The sequence below is a fragment of the Dasypus novemcinctus genome, chromosome 22 (assembly GCF_030445035.2).
Source record: "Dasypus novemcinctus isolate mDasNov1 chromosome 22, mDasNov1.1.hap2, whole genome shotgun sequence".
NCBI classification, from domain to species: Eukaryota; Metazoa; Chordata; class Mammalia; order Cingulata; family Dasypodidae; genus Dasypus; species Dasypus novemcinctus.
In genome coordinates, this window is record NC_080694.1 from 59709518 (window position 1) to 59730454 (window position 20937).

The window sequence follows — 20937 nt, forward strand, 5'->3', positions numbered from 1 at the left end:
TCACCCATCCCTGCCATGAACAGAGCTGCTGCTGAAGGTGCCTGAGGGGACAGAAGGGGACAGAGGCAGGCAGGGGGCGGTGGGGCCTCGGAGAGCCCGACACAGGCAAAGGTGAGCTGTGGGGGAGGCAGGAGATGCCCAAGCATCTGCAGCAAGATCTTGGAACAGTAGGCAGTCCTGCTGCGAGGATGGTCAGCCATTTGCCCAAAACTGTCCCAGTGTTTTTCTCTATTTTCCTCATTAAAGAAACAAACCAAACCCAGTAGTTACTTTAAAAACCAGAAAACCTAGTGTGGTGGTTGGGAATTGTAGGTACCCCAGAAAAACATGTTTCCAAATTTAATCCATTCCCGTGGGTGTGAACGCATCGTTAAGAAGGACATTTTGAAGAAGCTACTTCATGTGGGGTGTTTCCCCCCTCATTTATGGTGGGTCTTAGTCCTATTACTGGAGCCCTTTATAAGAGAGTGAAATTCAGACAAAGAGAAAAAGTCACATAAGCTGGAAGCTAGAATCAGCGAGGCGCGGAGGAGAAGGAAGGGACCTGTAGAGGCTGCCGTGGGCTCGCCTGGTGGCAGGGGAGCCAGGGTGGCCACTGGCCGGCCTCAGGACGCTGGCGTTTGGGAAAAGCATCACCCTGATGATGCCTTGGGCATTTTCCCAGGCTCAAAACTGCAAGCGAATAAATTTCCATGGTTCAAAACAACCCATTTCATGGTATTTGCTTTGAGCAGCCTAGGAAACAAAAACACCCCCAAATGCAACTGGTTGTTTTAAGCATTCATCCCTGGGAAGCCGGGGCCAGCCTCTCCCTGCCCCTGCGGCTCTGGGTTTCCCTTCCAAAGGAAGTGACAGTTTCTCTCAAGCCACCAACCTCTGGCAAGCATCAGCCTGTTGAGAAGCAGGGGTTAATTGCGCCCAGCCTTCTTCTGTGTGTGTCGTCAGCTCCCATGTGTTTAAGCACAGGGACTGCTCAGTCACCAGCTTCCAAAGTTGTGCATCCCCGAGGAGAAGCCTGCGGATGTGCCCGTCCCAGTGAAGGTATCACCAAAGCATTCGAGAACAGTCTGGTTTCAGTGTGGAAAAGCCCCCAGTCTCTCTAGGCTCACCTCCTCGGCCCTACCCCACCTTCAGAAATAGATCTGAAGTTCTCTTCCAATTTGTTAGAAACTGCTGCAGTGTAGGAAAAGGAAAACTGCTGGAATCCCTGTGCAGACTCTACAGGTGCAGGCGGGCGGCTCAGATCTCGTATCAAATATAGGACCAAAGGGTGGGATCTGGAGCTTGTCTCATGGGCGAGGTGGGCATCAGTCTCATCTTTAACTGAAGGGTCAACTTCTCTAGACCACCTCCGAGCTCCCTGCCTTTTCTGGTTATTTGATTCAACTCACTCCACATGGGTTTGGGGAGATAAAAGGAGCTGGGTTCGGTTGGTAAGCAGAGGCCTGTGTCTCTGCATGTGGGGCAGCGCCCTTGAACCAGGTTGCCCTCTGGCCCTGCTGACACCCTCCTCTCTTCGCTCCCGCTCACCTGGTGGACTCCCCACTGCCCATTCGCCAACACACATGTGCTCCACTCCTCCTCTCAGCTCAGCTTTTGAATCGCCTTAGGATTCAGATGCTGGGCAGGGCGGGGGCCCATTGTCTCCTGCACCAAGAACTCAAGTCCAAGAGGAAGGAGAGTGCTGGGCTGCCCTTGGCAGAGCTCCCCTGGGGACTGCACCTGACCAAGATGCCCCGCTCTCACCTGGGCAGGGCTGAACCCCGAGCTGAACTCCCTTCGCCCTGCGCTTACAGCCTAAGATAGAGACGACTTCGGGGAAAGCAGCCAAGTCTCACATCCACCCAGACAGACCCGGGCTGGCCTGCGGCCGCAGCACATTCCCAGTGGCCCTCACAGCCCCTGGCCTTGGGAGGCCTTCAAGCTCAGCGGACCTGTTGGCAACACCTCGTGTGCTTGGGAAAGAGTTGGTGATGCAGCCGGGGTCCTGGGAGTGGAGAACAAGGTGGACCAAAGATACTCAATTAAAACAAGATCAAAACGAGCACAACGCAGAATACGCCTGCTAAACATTTTTTCTTTCTTTGGTCCTACGGGGATCTGCAGGGGACTGAGTTGGTGGAGTTTTGGGTCCGCTGTCTCGCCTTACAAAGCATTTTGATCCTTCATAGAAAGGAGAGATTAGTTCTGGCTAAAAGAATTAAGGAAGGCTTCGTGGAGGCACTGACATTTGAAGAGATGAACAAAAGAATGAGCTCAGCACCGTTTCCACCACAGTCCTGGCAGGAAACAGGCCCAGTCCAGCCGGCTGAGGAGCGTTTCATGGAGGGACTGATGTAGGCTATGGGTGGGGACACTGTTGGTTGCATCATAGATAACCTGACTGAGCTGTTAGGGACAGTGAGAACTGCAGCCCTGCCCTTGGGAACCATGACAACAACTCCAGACCTAGAGAAACAGTTTAGCAATGCAAACTCTATAAACTTTAAGTATTCAGGGAAAATGCAAACCAAATGTGCTAAAACCTTACCTAGGATGTGGAAGATATATGCTAATTCAAGCCTATTGAGCCCTGAAACAAAGAACCATTTGGCCCTTCCTCTGTATAAAAAGAGCTCAAAAATCTTGTTCGGGACTTGGGTTTTGGAATGAGAAACTCCGATCCCGGTTGTAAACAAATCCTTTTTCCTTCCCAAAATTATTCCTGAGTCCTGGCATTTCAGGACCACTTGCAAAAAGGCATGGGAGGGTTTAAGGAAGCCAGTAAGGAATGGTGGCATACAGCAGGAACTATTGCCAGCAGGCCTAGTGGAGCTGGGCATTTTCAAAGTGTATGGGCCTCGTAGCACAGCAGAGGGTCCCATAGGAGCTGGCATGCTAGGGAAGAAGGGCAGACACTGCTACCTGCCGCCCTGGCGTCCCTGACATCCCCACATTGATCTCCCACCATTGCCTCCCTGTGGCAGATCCCCAGCAGAGGCCAGCCTGCAAGGGCGGGTGACACAGTCCTCATGCTGGGAGCAGGCTGGAGAAGAGCAGGGAGCAGATGCGGAGGGGGTACAAAGAAAGAAAGCACCACAGGTATCTCCCTGCAAGGGTCTGCAATCTGGAGACAGAGCTAGAGGTCAGTCAACAACCACACGACTGGGCAGCCTGAAGCAGGAGCTCTGAGAGCCGGAACGAGCACGTGCTGAGTGCCTTGAATCAGCTCCTGCTCCAAAGGCTTCCCGTGCAGCCCTGGCTCTAGCTTCACCACCTTCCAGGAAACCACTGCCACAATGTAACCCATCCTGTAAAGGCGGCTTGAGGAGAGCTGGTGGGGCCCCTGGGCTTTAGCTGAGCCCTCTGCCCCTTCCTGAGCCCTGCTCCTGCTTGCCTGTGGGTGCTACATCTGGAGAGTCCTGGGGGACGAAGCACTGTCCAGGCATCTGCAGACTGGACTTGGTGGTTTGGTCTCTGCATTCACACAGAGACTTCCTAGCCAAAGGCTCATTCCACGCACAGAGATGTGAGCAGGGGCCTAGGGCAGGGCAGGGGCCCCCAGTTATCAGGAAAGTCATGGACTGAAATGGACCCAAGATGCAGGATCTGAGAAGAGGGGGTGCTGGGGGGCACAGTGCTGCAGTCTGGCCTCTGGGTAGGACTTGGAGCTGTGGGCAGCGCTCCTTCAGCTCCACCACTGGCTTCCTTGCAACCTGTGTAAGGGTAAGGCCACATTGGGAAAATAGGAATAGAACTACATTGGGAGGTGGGAACTGCAGGTGCCTTCAGATAGATAAATGACTTAAGACAGCCTCCAGGGAGAGTGCCAGTACATAACTTAAGGTGGCCTCCAAGGAGAGCGCCAATAAATAACTCAGGACTGCCCACAAGAAAAGTGCCAATAAATAACATGGGGCTTTTAGAAAAAAAATAGATACACTATCTTCAGCTAACTGCAGTGTTCTGCTTCTGTGCCTGCTTGCTTGCTCGTAAACCCCCTCCCCCTCCTAAAATGCTATAAAAACATCTCTTCCCTGAGACTCGGGGCTGCTCTCTCCTCTGCATAGGATGAGACAGTCGCCGCGTGGCTAATAAAGCTCTCAATTGGAACTTTATTCAAAGTCTGAGTCTGGTCACGATCGCTAATCTATAACAGGTTGGAAGGATGGTGTACCCTGGGCAAACGTCCCGACACTCCTGCATTTCTGGGGTTGTGAGCCCGTTCTAAGTAGGACCTTTGGCAGAAGTCATTTTTAGTTAAAGTGTGGCGACTGAATCTGCAGGGGTTTTTATCCTATTACCGGGGGAACTTACAGAGATGCCACAGGGAGAAAGCCAAGCGGAGCAGAAAGCCTGGACGTGGAGGGAAGGTGGAAGAGAGGACACTGCCAGGTGCATTGTATGTGGCGGAGGCCAAGGATCCACCCCTCACCACGGTCACCAAAAACAAAGCTTTGATTTTGGACATCTAGCCTCCAAGCCATGGATCATTTAAGCCAACCCATTGTATGGTATTGTTTTACCAGCTGCAGACGAGACAGCGGGTGACGGCAGGGACATAAGCAACCCACTTTCCAAAGCCAGAGGACTCTTGCTCCAGGTGCTCAGGCTTGGGTGTGGGGCCCGTAGCCCTACTGGAAAGGCTGGAGAGGGGGAGGCTGGAGACCAATGGGAGCAGCAGCTGCAGCTTTCATGCATTCCTTACCTTGTCATTCATCAGAAGCTGTTTAGTGGGAGATGTTTTTGCCAATGAAGAGGCAACCCCCCCTTTCCCTCAGGGGCTGGCATTCTAGAAGGGAAGGTGAAGGGGTGGATGTTCTGACTGGTCAAGCTCCCCACACCCCATGCACAGCCCACAGACCTCACGCCACCATTGTGTAGAGGTCCTCAAGAATTACCTTCCTGAGGCGAAGATCTAAACGTTTTCATCATGTACCAAGTGTTTCCCTTCTGAGTGCATTTAAAACTTTGCAGTTAAATGCTCCAATGGCTCTGCAGTTGCCTGATGCCCCCTACAGCACTCTAGGGACAGTCCTCAGCTTCCCAAGCCACTCTCTTCCCCTGAATCACTCCCTCCATGCCACCTCTTGAAATCCTGGCCAGCCTTCATGTCCACCTTCTCCAAGAAGTCCTCCTGGATGCTCCCAGCCTGGAGGGTTCTCCACCTGTGCTGACTCCCAAGAGTTTTGCTTCTGCCCTGGATTCTTGTTATCTTACTGGCTCTCAGTTGTTTATTCCCAGTAGCTTAATTATCTGCTCCTCAGGGCAGGCGCTTTCTGATTTCTCTCTCCTGTAGAGGGCCCAGCCCTCTGCTCTGCGCACAGCTGCCTGCCCTTCGATGCATGCCCGGAAAAGCAAGCTCAGTGTGAGGCCCTTCCCCAAGAGCAAGACCCAGATGGCAGCAGGATCAGGCCAAGAAGCCCATGAGCTCTTGGGCAGGGGGAGGCAGTCAAATGGACAACCCATAGTTAGTTTCTAAGGCAGGTTTTCTGTGCTCTCCAAAGGGAGATTTTGATGAGTTAAAGAAGGCCCCGGCTGACCCCTGAGCCATCTCTTCTCATGCAGCAGCCTTATCCATCCCACAGGCTTCTGGTTTATGATAAAAGTGGGTTCTGAGCTGAGCAGCCACTGAGAGCAATGTCCTAAGGGCTGGGCCATCTGGGTGCTCCCGCCTGGAGCTGGGTTACTCTTGGCAGGGACTGGAGAAGAGGCTGTGAGGGTCTAAGAGCCTAGCTGGCCCCGACTCCAGCCTGAAGAAAATAAGGTCTGGGTTCCAGAGCAGCTTGTGCCAGAAGCAGCTCGTGTAGCCAGGTGTGAGTCCCCGGCCAGCTCCCTGGGTCCAGGCCAGGTGAGCTTGTGTGCTCTGAGCAGGAGGCCCACTGCCCACCAGGTGGCCCGGGAGGAACCAGGCCCAGCAGGGATGAGCCACGCTGGACAGAGGCCACTGACCCAGCCAGAGTCTCCATTTTGGCAAGAATACGTGCAGAGGAGGGTCACCTCTGCATGGCTCTTCATGGCCCCAGGATACCTGCCAGTCCTGGAAGAACCAGAGTGGCCACCGACCCCCTGGTTTCCTTGCAATAAGCTGCCATCACCAGAGGCAGGCTGACTGTGCCTCTTCCCTCTAGTCCCCTCGAGCCACGGGTCTTCCCAGCCAAGGCCACAGACATGGAGCAGCAGAGTGGCCGTTCCTGCCTCCTTGTCCCAATTCCCAAATCATGGAATCAATAAGCACAATAGAATGGTCCTTCTAAGCTGCTAAGGGGTAGAGTGCAGCAAGCCTAACAGGACCATGTACCCTATCTCATGAGAACAAATTTCACAGAACACGTGGCAGGAAAACTGGACCCCCAAAGGCACTGGAACCAAAGCTGGGAAAGTGACCCAAACGCCCTCTCCCTCTCAAACCCTTGCCTCTCTCTGCACATCTGAGACTGCCTTCCTGTGCCTCTCTGGACCACACTGTGGGTGGAAGGAGCCTTCTCCTAGCTTCCATGCACTCAGGTGACACCTCTCAGAAAAGTTCACTGAAAATCCCTGAGCCTGGATTCCATCCCAGACCCAGCCCTTGTGGAGGGGCAGGGGCCTGTGGTGTGGACACAGCTGTGGGCGATGGGAAGTCACCACTGCTAGGTGGATGGGGCGAGGAGGGCAGACGGGACTGAAGAGGCATCTGTCGCATTCCCAGAGGTGGAGCCCCATGAACAGACGATGCTGATGCTCTGCCAGGTACCCTTGACCCACCTCAGGCCACCTGCAGCTGAGAAAGTCAGTTTCCATCAAGGTGACAACCCCAGACCTGGGGCGCCTGCCTCTTCTCCTCTGCCTGAGAGCTTTCTCCACCACCATCGAGGTCTGCTTCTTTGCAGGCCCACGCTGGAAGTGCACCCCTTCAGGCGACGGGAGAGGGGAGCTGTGGATAAATGCCGCAGGCTCCCCGTTCTGCTATCTTAGCAGTCCCAGGCTTCTCCCACAATTCCATGTGGTATCTTAGAGAGCCCTGGGTGGGACTGGCCCAACTGCCTGCACTGATAACCCACTTGGTGCTCGTTTTATCTTAATCGGCTTTTCAGTCTTTTTATTTCCTCACTTCCTGGAATCAGCTCCCAAATAGACTACCTGCTCCCAAGTCCTTGACTCAGGGTCAGCTTTTGGGAGGCCCAAACTAGAGACGCTGCTACGTAGAAATTTTAGCACATGCCATTCAGTCGTGAGAAGGCTCTTCTGGAGACGTGCATTGACATGTAACCTTGGGTCTAAGAAGTGAAGGAAGGGCTACAGATAAAAAAAAAATTTTTTTAAGATTTTATTTCTCTCCACCATGCCCTCCCACCCCCAGTTGTCTACTCTCTGTGTCTATTCACTGTGTGTTCTGTGTCTACTTGCATGTTCAGCGGCACTGTAAATCTGTGTCTCTCTTTGTTGCGTCATCTTGCTGCATCAGCTCTCCACATGTGCGGCATCACTCCTGGGCTGGCTGCACTTTTTTTTTTTTGCATGGGGTGGCTCTTGCTGCAGGGCACACTTCTTGCATGCAGGGCTCCCCTATGCGGGGGACACCCCTGCATGGCAGGGCACTCCTTGTACTGCATCAGCACTGCATGTGGGCCAGCTCACCACAAGGGCCTGGGTTTGAACCCTGGACCTCCTATATGGTAGGCAGATGCTCAATAAGTTGAGTCACATCCTCTTGCCCAGATAAATTTCTAAGAGTTGCCCTCAGTGAGATTCACGGGAACCCTCCAGCCATTGGGTCCCTTGGTCTCCATAGCAGCCATACAGGGTGGAGGCCCCTCCTTCCGGGTGAGCGAGGTGGCCGTGCCTTAATGACACCTGATGACCACCCCACCCCACCCCCACCCCACATGTCCACGCTGGAACCTCTGCAACCTGCTACTGTCATGATAAAAAGGCCTGACCAATGGAATGAAGGTTATGGGCCCTGAAACAGGAAGAGGATCCTGGATTCCCCAGGTAGGCCAATCTAATCACATACATGCTTAGAAATGAAAGAGGAAGACGGAAAAGCTGGTGGAGAATCAGAGACCGAGAGGGACTCGACCTGCCACTGCGGGCTCTGAAGGAGGAGCAAGGGCCACGCTGGGGAAGGCGGGAAGTGCCGAGAAGCAGCGAGCAGTCCTCACATCCCACCAAGGATGAGGCAGGTTCCGTCCTGCAGCCCCAGGAGCTGAATTCTGCCAACAGCCCCAACGAGCAAGGAAACGGAGCCTGCCCCCAGGCCCCCGAGAGCTGGCTTAGTCTAGCGAGACTGTGTCACACTTCAGGGCCACAAAACAGTGAAATGGTCCATCTGCATGGTTTAAAGGGCTAAATGTTTGGTCACTGGCCACGGCAGCAAAAGAAAACTAATACAAAGAAGCTTTTGTGGAAATGTTGCATGAAACTAACTGTCGGGAGTAGACCATAGGGGCTCATCGGAGTGGAGGAAAAACTCAGTTGAACAGTGAGGACTGTTAACAAATTTATTTACCCAATGTAACATGACAGCTGCACACGAGGTAGACAGGAAACTGCGGTGGGTGCTAAAGGTGAGGATAAAGAACAGTAGTTTTCTTCAGCACATCCGCTCCAAGGAACATCAGCTACGTCAGTCAGTGATGGGAGAGGAAAATACCCCTTTCCCAGAGAAAGCTGATCCTCTAGGATTTATCACGTCTAGTGATAAAAAATATCCCCGAAGTTCATCCAGCTGCCTTCCTCTCAGATTCTCATTTCACCATCTCTGGGTGACTGGTAGGCTTCCCAGAGTCTTGAAAGGAGGAAGAATTGGTTCTGGCTCCACGATCCTGAATCGCATTGATGGGGTGGGCACACCTGTGCCCTGTTGTCAGCTGAGCCTGGCTTCTAGTCCCCTCCAGGTCATTCTGGGGACCGAGACACCCCGCAGAGCAGTCCAGTGGAGTGCTGGACCTAACACTCTGACAACGGGATGGAGGGCACCAAGTTGGGTGCCACCTCCACAGTCACCCACAAACATCTCCCTACCTCCTGGCTGCACGTCATGCCCTTCCCCAAGCCGACACTCGAGCTGCAAAGGAAGGGCAGGCGCATGGCTAGGGCGGAGAACATTATACAACATTGCCAAAAGAAATCTAAGAAGGCCTAAATAAATGGAGACTATCCCATATTCATTAAAAATAAAAAAAAGAGGATACTAAAGGGGTACCAAAGTCACAAGTCGTTACGTGGCGTAGTTGAAGTAATGGGAGCAGGAGGTGGGCGGGGTGGGCATCCTGGGCTCCAGGCTGCTCAGGGAGAAGCAGGGACCTCACCTCGGCCTGAGGGTCCCCGTTCTCGTGAGCCGAGTCCAGGGTCCCTGGGCTCTCCAGGGCACGGTCAGGCCCCAGATCAGGGACCAGGCACCCCTGCTCTCGTCTCGGCGCCGGACAAACGGTAAGGGCGGTGGGCTCCAGCGTCAAAATTCGGACACCAGGCCACAGGGGCCGGGAGAAGGAGGTGTGCGGGAAGGTGCAGAGGTGGGAGCCGTCCGTGGCATCGTAGAAGGACACCTCGCCCGTCTCGTGGTCCAGGAACACGCCCACCCGTCTGGTGGCGCGGCCACGGGCAGCATGGTCCCCGGCTGGGTGAGGGTACGGTAGTCGTTCCTGGTGCTCAGCCCCATGGTCCAGAATCGTTCTGGGGGGTCATCTTGACCCAGCACTTCCTCTCCACGTCGTCGCTGCACACCCCGACGTGCCACTCCTTTCTGTCCCCACCTCCACCTCCCAGGAACGTCTCCCCGCCGTGATGCTCTCGCTGCCCAGCGTGCAGTAATGCCAGGCGAGTCGCTCGGGGTGGTCGGGCAGATCCCGCCGCGCCTCTGCCCGCCGCAGGCTCCTCCGGTCCGCGGAGACCACCAGGATGGGGTTCGCTGTGGCGGGGTCCAGGACCACGTCCCCTGCAGGGGTTGGAGGGTGGCCCGTGGGCTCAGCCCGTCTGCCTGGACCTCAGAACCTCCATGGCCCGAGTCCAGAGCCTGGGGTCCCCAGCCTGCCCTGAAAGTGACCCTCCCCACAACCCCCAGAGAGAAAGCCCAGGGGTCCAGTGTGCGTGGGGAAGGGGTGGTGGTGAGATACCACGCAGGCCTTCCTGACCTGGCGCGGGCTCAGGTGGCAGCACAGCGCCCTTCTTCCACTCTCCTGCTTCCCGTCCCCCAGCCGGCTCTGCCCACCTGTGCTTTTAGCCACAGCTCTGCCACACCTGGCTGGGAGGCTTTTCCTATTAACACTGCATGCTCTTTCCATAGATCCAACTCAGGTGACACCCACGTACCTCTAGCCTCCTGTTCCTCATCTGAAAACTGGGGCTAAGACCATTCTCTGGAGTTGACTGTGCTAACACAGGGAACACACTAGAGAAGGGCACACCCGAGGACGTGCCGGAGGCTGCAGCACTGCCATGCCTCCTGGAGGCAGCGAGAGCGTCACGGCGGGGAGACGTTCCTGGGAGGTGGAGGTGGGGAAAAGGAGTGGCACGTCGGGGTGTGCAGCGACGACGTGGAGAGGAAGTGCTGTGTTAAGATGACCCCCGAGAATGGATTCTGGACCATGGGGCTGAGTGCGGGAACGACTACCGTGTCCTCACCCAGCCGCAGACCAAACTGCCTGTCGCATGTTGGAAGCTCCTGGCTCCCATTACTTCACTAATGCCACGTAACAACCCTGTGACTTTGGTTCCCCTTTATTATCCTCTTTTTAAAAAAATGAATATGGAGTAGTCTCCATGTATTTAGGCCTTCTTTGATTTCTTTTGGCAGTGTTGTATAGTGTTCTGTGTACAAGTCCTTTATTAGTCTTTACATTTAATACGTTTTATTATTAGGGAGGTTGTGAGTTTACAAAGCAATCATGCATCACCTGTAGGTTTCCCATATAGTTCTGCACCACCCGTATCTTTCATTGTTGTGAAACATTTTTTAATTGTTAAAACGCATTCCAATACGACTAACAATGGTCCATAAATTATCTTAGGTGTATTTTTCCCGTAAACCACCCTGTTTATCCTCTTTATACAGATGAAGAAAACTGGGCTGCAGAAAAAGGAATGAACTTTTCAAAAGCGGGAGAACTGGGATTGGAATAACAGGCTCATTGGCCTAGAACTTGAAATGGGCAGGTGCCATGCTAAGTCCTTTAAGTGTAACACTCATTTATCACTCACAGCACCCCTGGCAGACAGCTGCTTTTGTGGGTGCAGAAACCGAGCAAAGCAGAGACAGGAGGCCCCTTGGGGCCCCATTGGCTGGCCTGCAGCCTGGGCTCAGGGCGGGAGCCCCGCCTTGGAACCTTGAACTTGGCGACCGAAGAGTAGACACCACCGGGCCACACAGCTCAGGATGCCACGCCTGCGGGAGGGGAAGGATGGTTCTCTGGTTGTGACTGTGTCCAAGGGCATGTTGTAGAGACTGGGGGCGACGGGAAGCTCGTCCTTTAGGGTCCCGGAGAGACACCTGGAGAGGAGCCCTGCATGGTAAGGGGGCTGAGCTCCAGGTGGGGCACGAATGCAGGCGGCTGTGCAGGGAAGGCGGGGTCTGGGCCTGGGCTCCCCTGGCCTGGCTGGGGGGGGGAGGGGAAGGGTGTGGAGGGTAGGAAGCCTCCCCGGGTCCACCTGGGGGGGGAGGGAGCACGAGGGTCCTGGCGTGTGTCCTGGAAGGTCTGATGACTCATCTCTCTGGAGGTACCTGAGCCGGGAGAAGAAGAAGGGCAGACATGGCGCCGATGCTCCCAGGGGGCCCAGGTCCGGTGCTGATGGAGCCAGCCACTTCCCTGCGCGTCTCCCCACAGGGCACCCTTCTCTTCCTCCTCTTCCTCAGCGCCTTTGGCCAGCTCTCAGGTAGGGGTTCATTCCACTTGCTCCTTCCCAGAAAGGAAAAGCTGCACTCGGGTCCCAAAGCAGAGGAGCCGGGGCCCACCCACTCCTTGCCGGCATCTTCCTTGAGTGTCCATCAGCTCTGGCCCCTAGAAATAGAGTGACAGGCCCAGATGCCAGCCTCCTGTGTAATTTTAAATTCGAAAGTAAGGCACCGCCTTCAGAAAAGTAAACACATGAAATAAATGGTAATGGCATATTTGATTTAGCCCGACATATGCAAAGCATTTTTATTTGATTGTTGGATTAATGTAAGAAATTTCCCATTAGATTTTTTTAAATATACTAAGCCTTTAAAATCCTGTGTTTATGTTACATATTACCACTTTTAAATTCTGAGGAGCTAGTGGCCACTGTACTTCAGAGCTCAGGCTTCCACTACCTTCCAGGCACTGTGCTGACCTGGGGCGTCGAGGAAAAGCCCCCTGTGGGCACAGGGTCTCCCCTCATGGACCTCACAACCCCACCCAGAGGTGCCGCCCCCAGGACCCTCGCCCAGGGCACCCCTGCAACCCCAGAGAGAAGCCGTGGCCCCTGCACTGGCAGCCCTTCCCCCCGCAGTTCTGGTGGCTGAGGCCCCTCTCTGGTCCCACCCCCTCGTGAACAGCCCAGTTCACCGTCGTGGGGCCTCCCGAGCCCGTGCTGGCCATGGTGGGAGAGAGCAGCACGTTGCGCTGCCACCTGTCCCCCGAGAAGAGCGCCGAGGCCATGGAGGTGCGCTGGTTCCACACCCACTTCTCCCCCACCGTGCTGGTGTACAGGGGCGGGCGGGAGCGGCCGGAGGAGCAGATGCAGCAGTACTGCGGAAGGACGAGCCTCGAGGGCGCGGGCCTGGGCCGGGGGCACGCGGTGCTGGTCATCCACAACGTCACCGCCCACGAGGACGGCGACTACCGCTGTTCTTTCCAAGAAGGCAGGTCCTATGACCAGGCCATCGTGCGCCTCGAGGTGGCAGGTAGGTGGCCTTGCGCAGTGGGACTCCTGGGGAAAGGGCTCCCTGCTCACCGCACTGCAGACCAGCGGTTTTTGCTGGAATCCCCGCTGCTCGCCCTGTGCTCCTGGGAGCAGGTTTGCCTGCCAGGCCGCGGGCGTCACAGCTTGAGGAGCTCACACGGAACTGGCTGTGGCCTGCAGCAGGGGGGAATGTTCAGTCCCACAGACGGGTCTGATTTCTCTTTTTCCTTGTTATTACAACGACATATATATACATAATTCAAAATTTCCCATTTTAACACTTTCAAGTGTACAATTCAGTGTTGTTATTTATGCTCACAGTATTGTGCTACCATCAACATCCATTACTCCTTTTCACCCCTTCAAGCAGGAACTCTGCACCCACTGAGCAATAACTCCCCATTCCACATGTACACACACACACAGACCCTGGACCCCTACTGACCTGTCATCTGTCTCTCTCTGAATTTGCTCTCCCAGCTTCAGATCAGTTTCATACTGTTGTAGAGAAGTGGGGTGTGTGCGGTATTGAAGGCCAGGACACGAGAACTCAGAGAACGAAGTTGGTTTCTTTCGACCGGCCGGACTCGGCAGACTCTTCTCCTAATAAAAACCGAGACCTGAATAGCATTTTTTGGTCTCTTTTAAACAGAGGTTTAAGATTAGGGAGACAAAGGGTGATGGTATGCAAACAGACCTTTGGTTAGTTTCTTCAGTGTTTGAGCTGAGTATCAGGTAGGTTATTTCCTCCAGGTAAGTTACATATTCCCCACATTCCAAGCCAGCTTGGATTTAGCATATCTTCCACAGCTGGGATTTAGCATATCTTCCACATTCCATCTGGATGCAACCTTGAATACACCTTCAGTCTTACATCCCTTCTGAACTTTCAAAGACTGTAGGGCCTATATTACTTATGTAGACATTTGGGCACTTGGTACACTTGGAAACAATTTTGAATTTATGCACAAGCAATATCATATTCCCCCCTTTGAGGCCAAGCTTAAGTTATGAATCTTCGGCATCACTATTGTCTGAGTCCCTCTGGACTGACTGGTATGTATATAGAGCCATGAGATGGGCGGCTGTTTGCCTTGTGACTATACCATTTATTAGGCTGTGCATTCTGTTTATGATGAAAGGGAGGAGGCATGGGAGGATGGTGCATGCTCCTATGAAGAAGGCAGTTATTCCCAGTAGAAGCTTGAAATTGTTTACTATTGACTGCTAGCTTCCAAAGGGATTATTTAAATTCCGACCATTCCAGTTTAGTCCTGGAACATGAGCAATTTTTACTATTTTGCTTTTAATTTCATCAATAACCTTTCCAGTGTTATCTATTCAAGGCAGTGTTTAGAGAGATGAACTTTCCACAAACTCCCCCTTCAGCTGCCAAGAGATAGTCTAGGGCAAGAAGGTTTTGGTAGATAGCATTTCTGAATTTCGTTTGCTGTTGGGCTAGTAAGTTTAGTACATGGGCAGTTTCATTAGTTATTATCTCTACCACCGCTTGTAGGTAGATGATTCAATTTAGCATATAGATAGGGGTTTGATAACCTCATATGCCATTCTCTGCCCAAGTTGCTGGCCCATAGTATTGGATTATATGCTCAGGGGGCCATTCTTCACCTACTTAGTTAGTGACAGCCCTTTTTTCTCTTATGTTTTGATATACTGGCTGGCTTAGCTCTTTCCCTTCTGTTAGGGAATGAGGAAGAAGGAGGGTTTTATTGTTCCAAGCATACAAGTTCCACACCACTTTTGCAGAAGTTCTTGGAATGCACACTTCCCACAAATCCAGTACAAACCACTTGGGGCAGTAAAGGGGCCCTTTGCGGTGGAGTTCCACACTGTGATTAATTTGGAGAAAGTACAATTTATGAGAACGTGTTTAGATTCATTCCATGTTCCCCAAGGCTCTGTTGTATTTGTGGTATAAGTTTGGAATTTTCCCCCTGTACATGTTAGGTTTAAAACAGCTATAGAGGAGTTTAGGCAGGCCCTTGAAGCACAATATTTTCATATGACAGACATTTGCAAGGGCCACATACTATCTCGGGGGACAGCCGGGAGGTCAGTTGCATTATATGGTTGGCTATAATTGTATTCCCTGTTTTCCCAGGGCCATTGGTCTCCCACATTAGTACCTCCACATCCGTAGCATGAGGAGACATTTAAGGCTGCCCCTACCACTTCAGCCAGGCTTATAAAGAGGTTTCTTGCTGCTTGTGGGATGGAAAAGGGCTTTTGCATTTCTTCGTAGTAAGAGTGGAGCACTGAATGGGCTTTACTTGTGAGTGGATATTCCCGATACCCAGTCCAGACGTAGGCTCCTGGGTTTATTCTTTACCATCAATGCGGAGGCCCATTTGGACTCCCTGAGTCTGCCAGGATTCAGGTTTAAGGATGGTGAGGTTTAAGGGGTTACATTGACCACGTGGACAGTTAGCTGGGGCCATACCCTTGGTGAGGATGGCTGTTTGTTTAGCTGTGTCTGTGTTCCAGGTGGCCCAGGTGACATAAGACCATTAGGGGCAGTAGTATGCACCTATGTATTTGCACCAAAAGCCACCCCCCTCAGGCTGCACTTCCCATTTCTGGAGCGCACATATACTTATTGTTATGAATATACGTCTGCTCCCAGCTGACCCCTCCACAGTCTGTGTTCCATGGTATCCCGGAGTCTATAACTTGACATGCGTCAAATAGGAGGGACACTCGTTAGTTCTGGCTAGTGACTGGGATGGAGGAAAGTAGCTCCCCATTTTGATCAATCACTCTTGTTTCCCATTTACGGGAGACTGTTGGGGTTCTAGGGCCATAGCAGGTTATTTGGCCAGATGCATTACACACACTACAGGAGATTCCCTGAAAATGACAGGTGGTTGCCTGGCCCTTGCAGGTGTAATGACTATGATATATTAATGTGGTGTTGACATGGGCCCCTGTATGCACCTTTTGAATACATGGCTCACACTCTGTGGTGTCAACCTGGGACCAGGGGAGGGTTAGGGCTAGAAGTAGGAAAAATAGCCGAAGGGTCATCATAAGGGATTAAACTGGATTCCTAATTTTCAGCTCTGCATGGAGCAATCAGCTTCCAGGGTGTGATTGGAGCAGAGCTCGGTGTTCCGTCCTCAATCTTCAGCCGTGCGTGCACCAGTCAGCTTCTGGGTGTGACTGGAGCAGGGCTTGGTGTTTCCCTTTTTCACAAGATGAGTTGGTTGTGCTGTGGGTATCTGGAATATGGGTCCAGGACTCTGGGGCAGCTCACTTGACTTGCCTATGGTGTATCCAGGGGGTGATTTCAGCTACTTTTATTGCAGTGGGGGTGGATAAAAAGACAAGATAAGGTCCTCGCCATTGAGGGGATGGTGGAGCTGACTTCCAGTCCTTGACCCAAACTGCATCCCCTGGCTTGTACGGCTGTACAGAGCTGCTTAAGCTAATGGGTGCCCTTTCTTGGACCCAGTGATGCAGGTTATGTGGGGTTTTTCCCCAGCTGATCAACTGCTGAGCTATTGATAAGATTCCTCTTTCTCTGAGATCCCCTTCAATATTTCTGATTAAGGGAGGAGGCCCCCAAAGAGGATTTCATAAGGACTTTGTTTATCACTTGGACTGGCTCGAACTTGTAGGAGACCACTTGGAAGTACTTGCACCCATGTTAGCCCAGTTTCTTGGCAAATCTTGGCAATGTATGTCTTTATTGTACAGTTCATTCGCTCTACCTTTCCTGAACTCTGAGGATGGTAAACGGTGTGCAGTTTCCATTGGATGCATAGTGCCTTTGCAATCTTTTGAGTGATTTTGGGTTTGAAGGCAGGTCTGTTTTCAGAGCCAATTGAGAGCAGTAGACCATAGCGAGGAATGATTTCCCTGAGGAAAACCTCAGCTACTTCTTCAGCTTTATCTGTTTCAGTGGCAAAGGCTTCCACCCAGCCAGAAAATGTGCAAGCAAGGACTAGGAGATTTTTATAGCTTCCGGATCATGGCATTTCACTGAAATCAACTACTAGATCTTCAAGAGGCATACTGCCAGTTCTCTGGACCCCTGGGGCTCCTGTGGGCCCCTGGCGAGGGGTATTCCTTGCACATGTCACACACTGTTGGCATACAGCATGGGTGATAGCAACTAGTCTTGGGATGTAGAAGAATCTTTCTAATACTTCCTTAAGGTGGTTTTTTTCCCAAGTGTGTGTTCTCATGGTAGTCTTGAGCTACAGTTACTGCTAATACTTGTGGCACAGCTATTCTGTAATCAGGAAATGCCCACCATCCATTTTCTCCTTGTGTCCCGCTCTCAGAGAGTATCCATTCTCTCTTGGCTTGAGTATATTGCGGCTCTTGGTGACTCAGAGGCTGTGGGATGAGAGCAGGCAGTGTACTCTGGAGGTTCTGATAATTTAGAGGTTGAGAAATGAGAGCGGTGGCCAGGTGTTCTGATAGGGATCCTTCCCATGCCACTCTTTTGCTTCAGCATCTGCCCTCCGATTTCCCTGGGCAATGGGGCTGTGGCTTGTCTGGTGTCCCTTACAGTGCATTACAGCCACCTTGACAGGCTCCCAAACTGCTTCTAGTAGCTCCAGAATCTGTGTGCCATGTTTAATGCTCTTCCCTCCTGAGTTAGTGAGTCCCTTTTGTTTGTATAATTCTCCTTGCCCATGCAGGGTAAGAAAGGCATATTTGGTGTCTGTGTAAATGTTAACTTTGGCTCCAGCTGCAAGTTGCAGGGCTCGGGTGAGGGCAATGAGTACAGCTTTCTGTGCTGATGTGTTATCTGGGAGGCGTTGCACCTCTTGTGGTTTCAGATGTTACTACAGCATGTCCTCTGGCCAGTTGCTGCCCTGCATAAAGCTACTCCCATCTCTGAAGAACTCCATGTCAGGATTTGCCAGTGGCTGGTGTTGAAGGTCTGGTCGGCTGGAGTATACTTCTTGCAATGTTTCCAGGCAGGTATGGGCTGGAACCCCTGGCTCCACAGGTAGCAGGGTGGCTGGATTTAGGGTTTTGACAAGTTCCAGCTGGATGGATGGATTTTCACATAATAGGGTTTGATATTTAGCCAGGCAGCTGTTAGTAAGCCAATGTGTTCCTTTGGCTTCTAAGATTGTAATTACTGCATGCTGAACCCGGACAATTATAGGCTGCCCAAGAGTTAGTTTTATAGCTTCTACTGTAAGCATGGCTGCAGCTGCTATGGCTTGCAAACATGAGGGCCATCCCTGGGCTACAATATCCAGTTGTTTGGATAGATACGCTACAGGTCTTTGCCAGGAACTGAGGTATTGAGTGAGTACTCCTACTGCGATGCTTTGGCGGTTGTGAACGTAGAGGTAGAGTGGCTTAGTGAGGTCTGGAAGTCCAAGGCTCGGTGCTTCCATTAGAGCTTGTTTGAGAGCAGAGAAAGCATTTTTCTGTGGGTTTTCCGAGTGAGGGGATCACGATCTCCCCACTTTGTGGCTCATATAAAGCACGTGAGAGGACCCCAAAATTGGGGATCCAGCTGTGGCAGAATCCCTCTGCCCCAAGGAACTCTCACAGCTTCCAGGAGGTATTAGGCTCAGGGAGAGTACAGATCGCTTTCTTTCTTTCAAGTCCCAATTCACGGCAGCCATGCGTTATATTATAACCTAGATATTTGACCTGAGTTAGGCAGAGTTGGGCATTTTCTTAGACACCCGATAGCCCTTTTGCTGTAAATGCTTTAAAAGAGCATGGGTTCCACCAGTGCATTCTTGACAGGTGGGATTTCTGAGAATGAGGTCATCTACATATTGAAGGAGAATATAGTTATGGCTTTCTGCTTTAAAGGATTTGAGATCTCTGGCCAGGTTTTGTCCAAAAAGAGTGGGTGCATTTTTAAATCCCTGAGGCAATCACATCCATGTTAGCTGCTGCTTTTCACCTGAGTTTGGATTTTCCCACGTAAAGGCAAAAATCGGCTGACTGCAGGGTGCCACCCGAATGCAGAAGAAGGCATCCTTAAGATCTAGGCATGAAAAGTAGATTCCCAATGAGGGCATTATGCTGACAAGAGTGTAAGGATTAGAAACCGCAGAATGAAGGGTTATTACTGCCGAATTAACTGCTCGTAAGTCCTGGACTGGGCAGTAATCTCCATCAGCCTTTTTAACTGGGAAGAGTGGGGTGTTCCATTGAGACTGGCACGGCCTCAATGTGCCCTCATTCAGTAATCTCTGAATATGTAGCTGGACATTTTCTTGCACTTCGCGTGGAACTGGATATTGCCTTATGCTTACTGGACTGGCCATAGGCTTTATTTCAGTAATAATTGGAGGAATGTCATGTGCCATCCCCATTGGGTTACCCTCTTCCTATACTTCAGGCACATCTTCAAAGGGAAGCTGCATGGCCATGGATTGGTCAGTCTCACTGAGGCAAAACAGTCTCCATTCCTCCTGCAGAGGAAGGGTTAGCACTATTTTTGGAGGGTCCTATGGCCCCAGTGTCAGTGTGGATTCCCCTGTGGCATCAAAGGTAATTTGAGCCTGTAGTTTAGACAGCAGGTCTCGACCCAGGAGGGGGACTGGGCACTCTGGGAGATAAAGGAATTCGTGAGTGACCTCCTTTCCCCCAATATTGCAGGTCCTGGCTTGAAGGAAGTGCCATTGGGCACTTTTGCCAGTTGCCCCTACGATAGTGGCTTGTCTTTTTGATAGAGGCCCAACTGGCTTGGTCATTACAGAATGTTGAGCCCCAGTGTCCACCATAATATATATGGTGTGGCCCCCAATTTGGACTCTGACCATAGGTTCCGCAGGGCTAAGAGAATAGGTGCCCGGTCTGTCCTAGTAATCTCTATCAGAGTCCTCCATTCCTGCCAGCCTAACAATCTGATCTACAGGTTTTTTTTTCTGAACCTCTTTGGACCCAGCATTTAGGTTGTATGCCCCACTGGCTTTTCTGGCTAATGTTTTGGCAGCAGAGGCCGGGTCAAGTGGCCAGCTGAGACACTCTCGCTTCCAATGCCCATCCTCTTTGCAGTGTGCACACTGATTTCGCCCTAGATGTGGGCCTTTCCCTCTCCTTGGGGCTGGGGCTTGCCAGGTTACTTTCCTTGACACAGGAATGGATTTTTCCACAATTGCTGCTGCCAGATGATCTGCCTTTTTTTTTTTTCATTTTTCTATTTTCTTCCCTTCTTGTTTCTACATCATGGTTGACATAGACCTTAGTAGCTACTTCCATGAACTGAGAGCTATTCCTTCCAGCAAACCCATCCAACTTCTGCAGCTTTCTTCAGATGTCTGTCTGTGACTGGGCAACAAATGCTGCATTGACCATGGTTTGGCTCTCAGGAGCGTCTGGGTTAAAGGGCATGTATACATGAAACGCTTCACACAGTCTCTCATAGAATTGAGCAGGACTCTCATCCAGAGTCTGTAGAATTCGAATGGTCTTTGCCATATCCACTGCCTTGAGACTCCCTGCCTTGAATCCTTCAACCAAGTCCCTGTGGAATGTTTCTAGTTGGTTGAGACCGACAGCGCTATTCGGATCCCGCAGGGGGTCCTCCTCTGGGAACTGCAGGTGGGCATATTGATCACTGTCCAAAGTTCCCTCAGGTGCGTGCTCTCTAAGCCAAGTTAGAGCTCCCTGCGTGACACCCATTCTCTCTTCAAAGTTCAATAAAGTCATTATAAGTTGTTTACAATCAGCCCAGGTGGGTTTGTGGATCTGTAGGTTGGATTGGAAAAGGTCTGTCGTGGCCTGAGGCTTCTCTGAGAATGGTGGAGTGTGGCTTTTCCAGTTAAAGAGATCCGTTGTTGTAAAGGGCTGATAGATGAATGTCCGATTTCCCCCCTGAACCTGGCCATCTGCATTGTGAAAGATTGGGGTCCTAGCTTTATGGAGAGGTAGCTGTAAGTCAGCCCTTCTTTCTGCTCCCTCTACCCCCAGGGCACCCTATGGTTTGAGTTGCGGACTCTCAGCATCTCCTTCCTGACTGACTGGCAGCACTGCAGGGGTGCTGCCAGGGGCAACTGGCTGTAAAAGCAGCTGGTCTGCATTTTCCCTTGGAGAAGATGCCAAAGACAGCTGCAGAGATGGCAAAAGCTGCTGTGGGGATGGCGTAGTGCTCTCAGGTAC

General features: G+C 51.9%; 1 protein-coding gene and 1 pseudogene across 2 annotated transcripts in view; one reads left to right on the forward strand and one right to left on the reverse strand.

Annotated features, from left to right (window-relative positions):
• Nucleotides 1–11713, reverse strand: LOC131275284 (butyrophilin subfamily 3 member A3-like; annotated as a pseudogene).
• LOC101414996 (butyrophilin subfamily 2 member A2-like) overlaps nucleotides 11181–20937 on the forward strand; it is a 20798-nt gene continuing 11041 nt past the window's right edge. Inside the window, exons 1-3 of one of the 2 annotated variants that reach the window (XM_058285365.1) lie at nucleotides 11181–11472; nucleotides 11680–11835; nucleotides 12479–12826. In XM_058285365.1, coding sequence (XP_058141348.1) covers nucleotides 11712–11835; nucleotides 12479–12826 — 472 coding nt within the window. In that variant the 5' untranslated portion in view covers nucleotides 11181–11472; nucleotides 11680–11711. Of the gene's footprint in view, nucleotides 11473–11679; nucleotides 11836–12478; nucleotides 12827–20937 lie in introns of those variants that run through there. The other variant, XM_071211011.1, reaches the window with a different exon arrangement.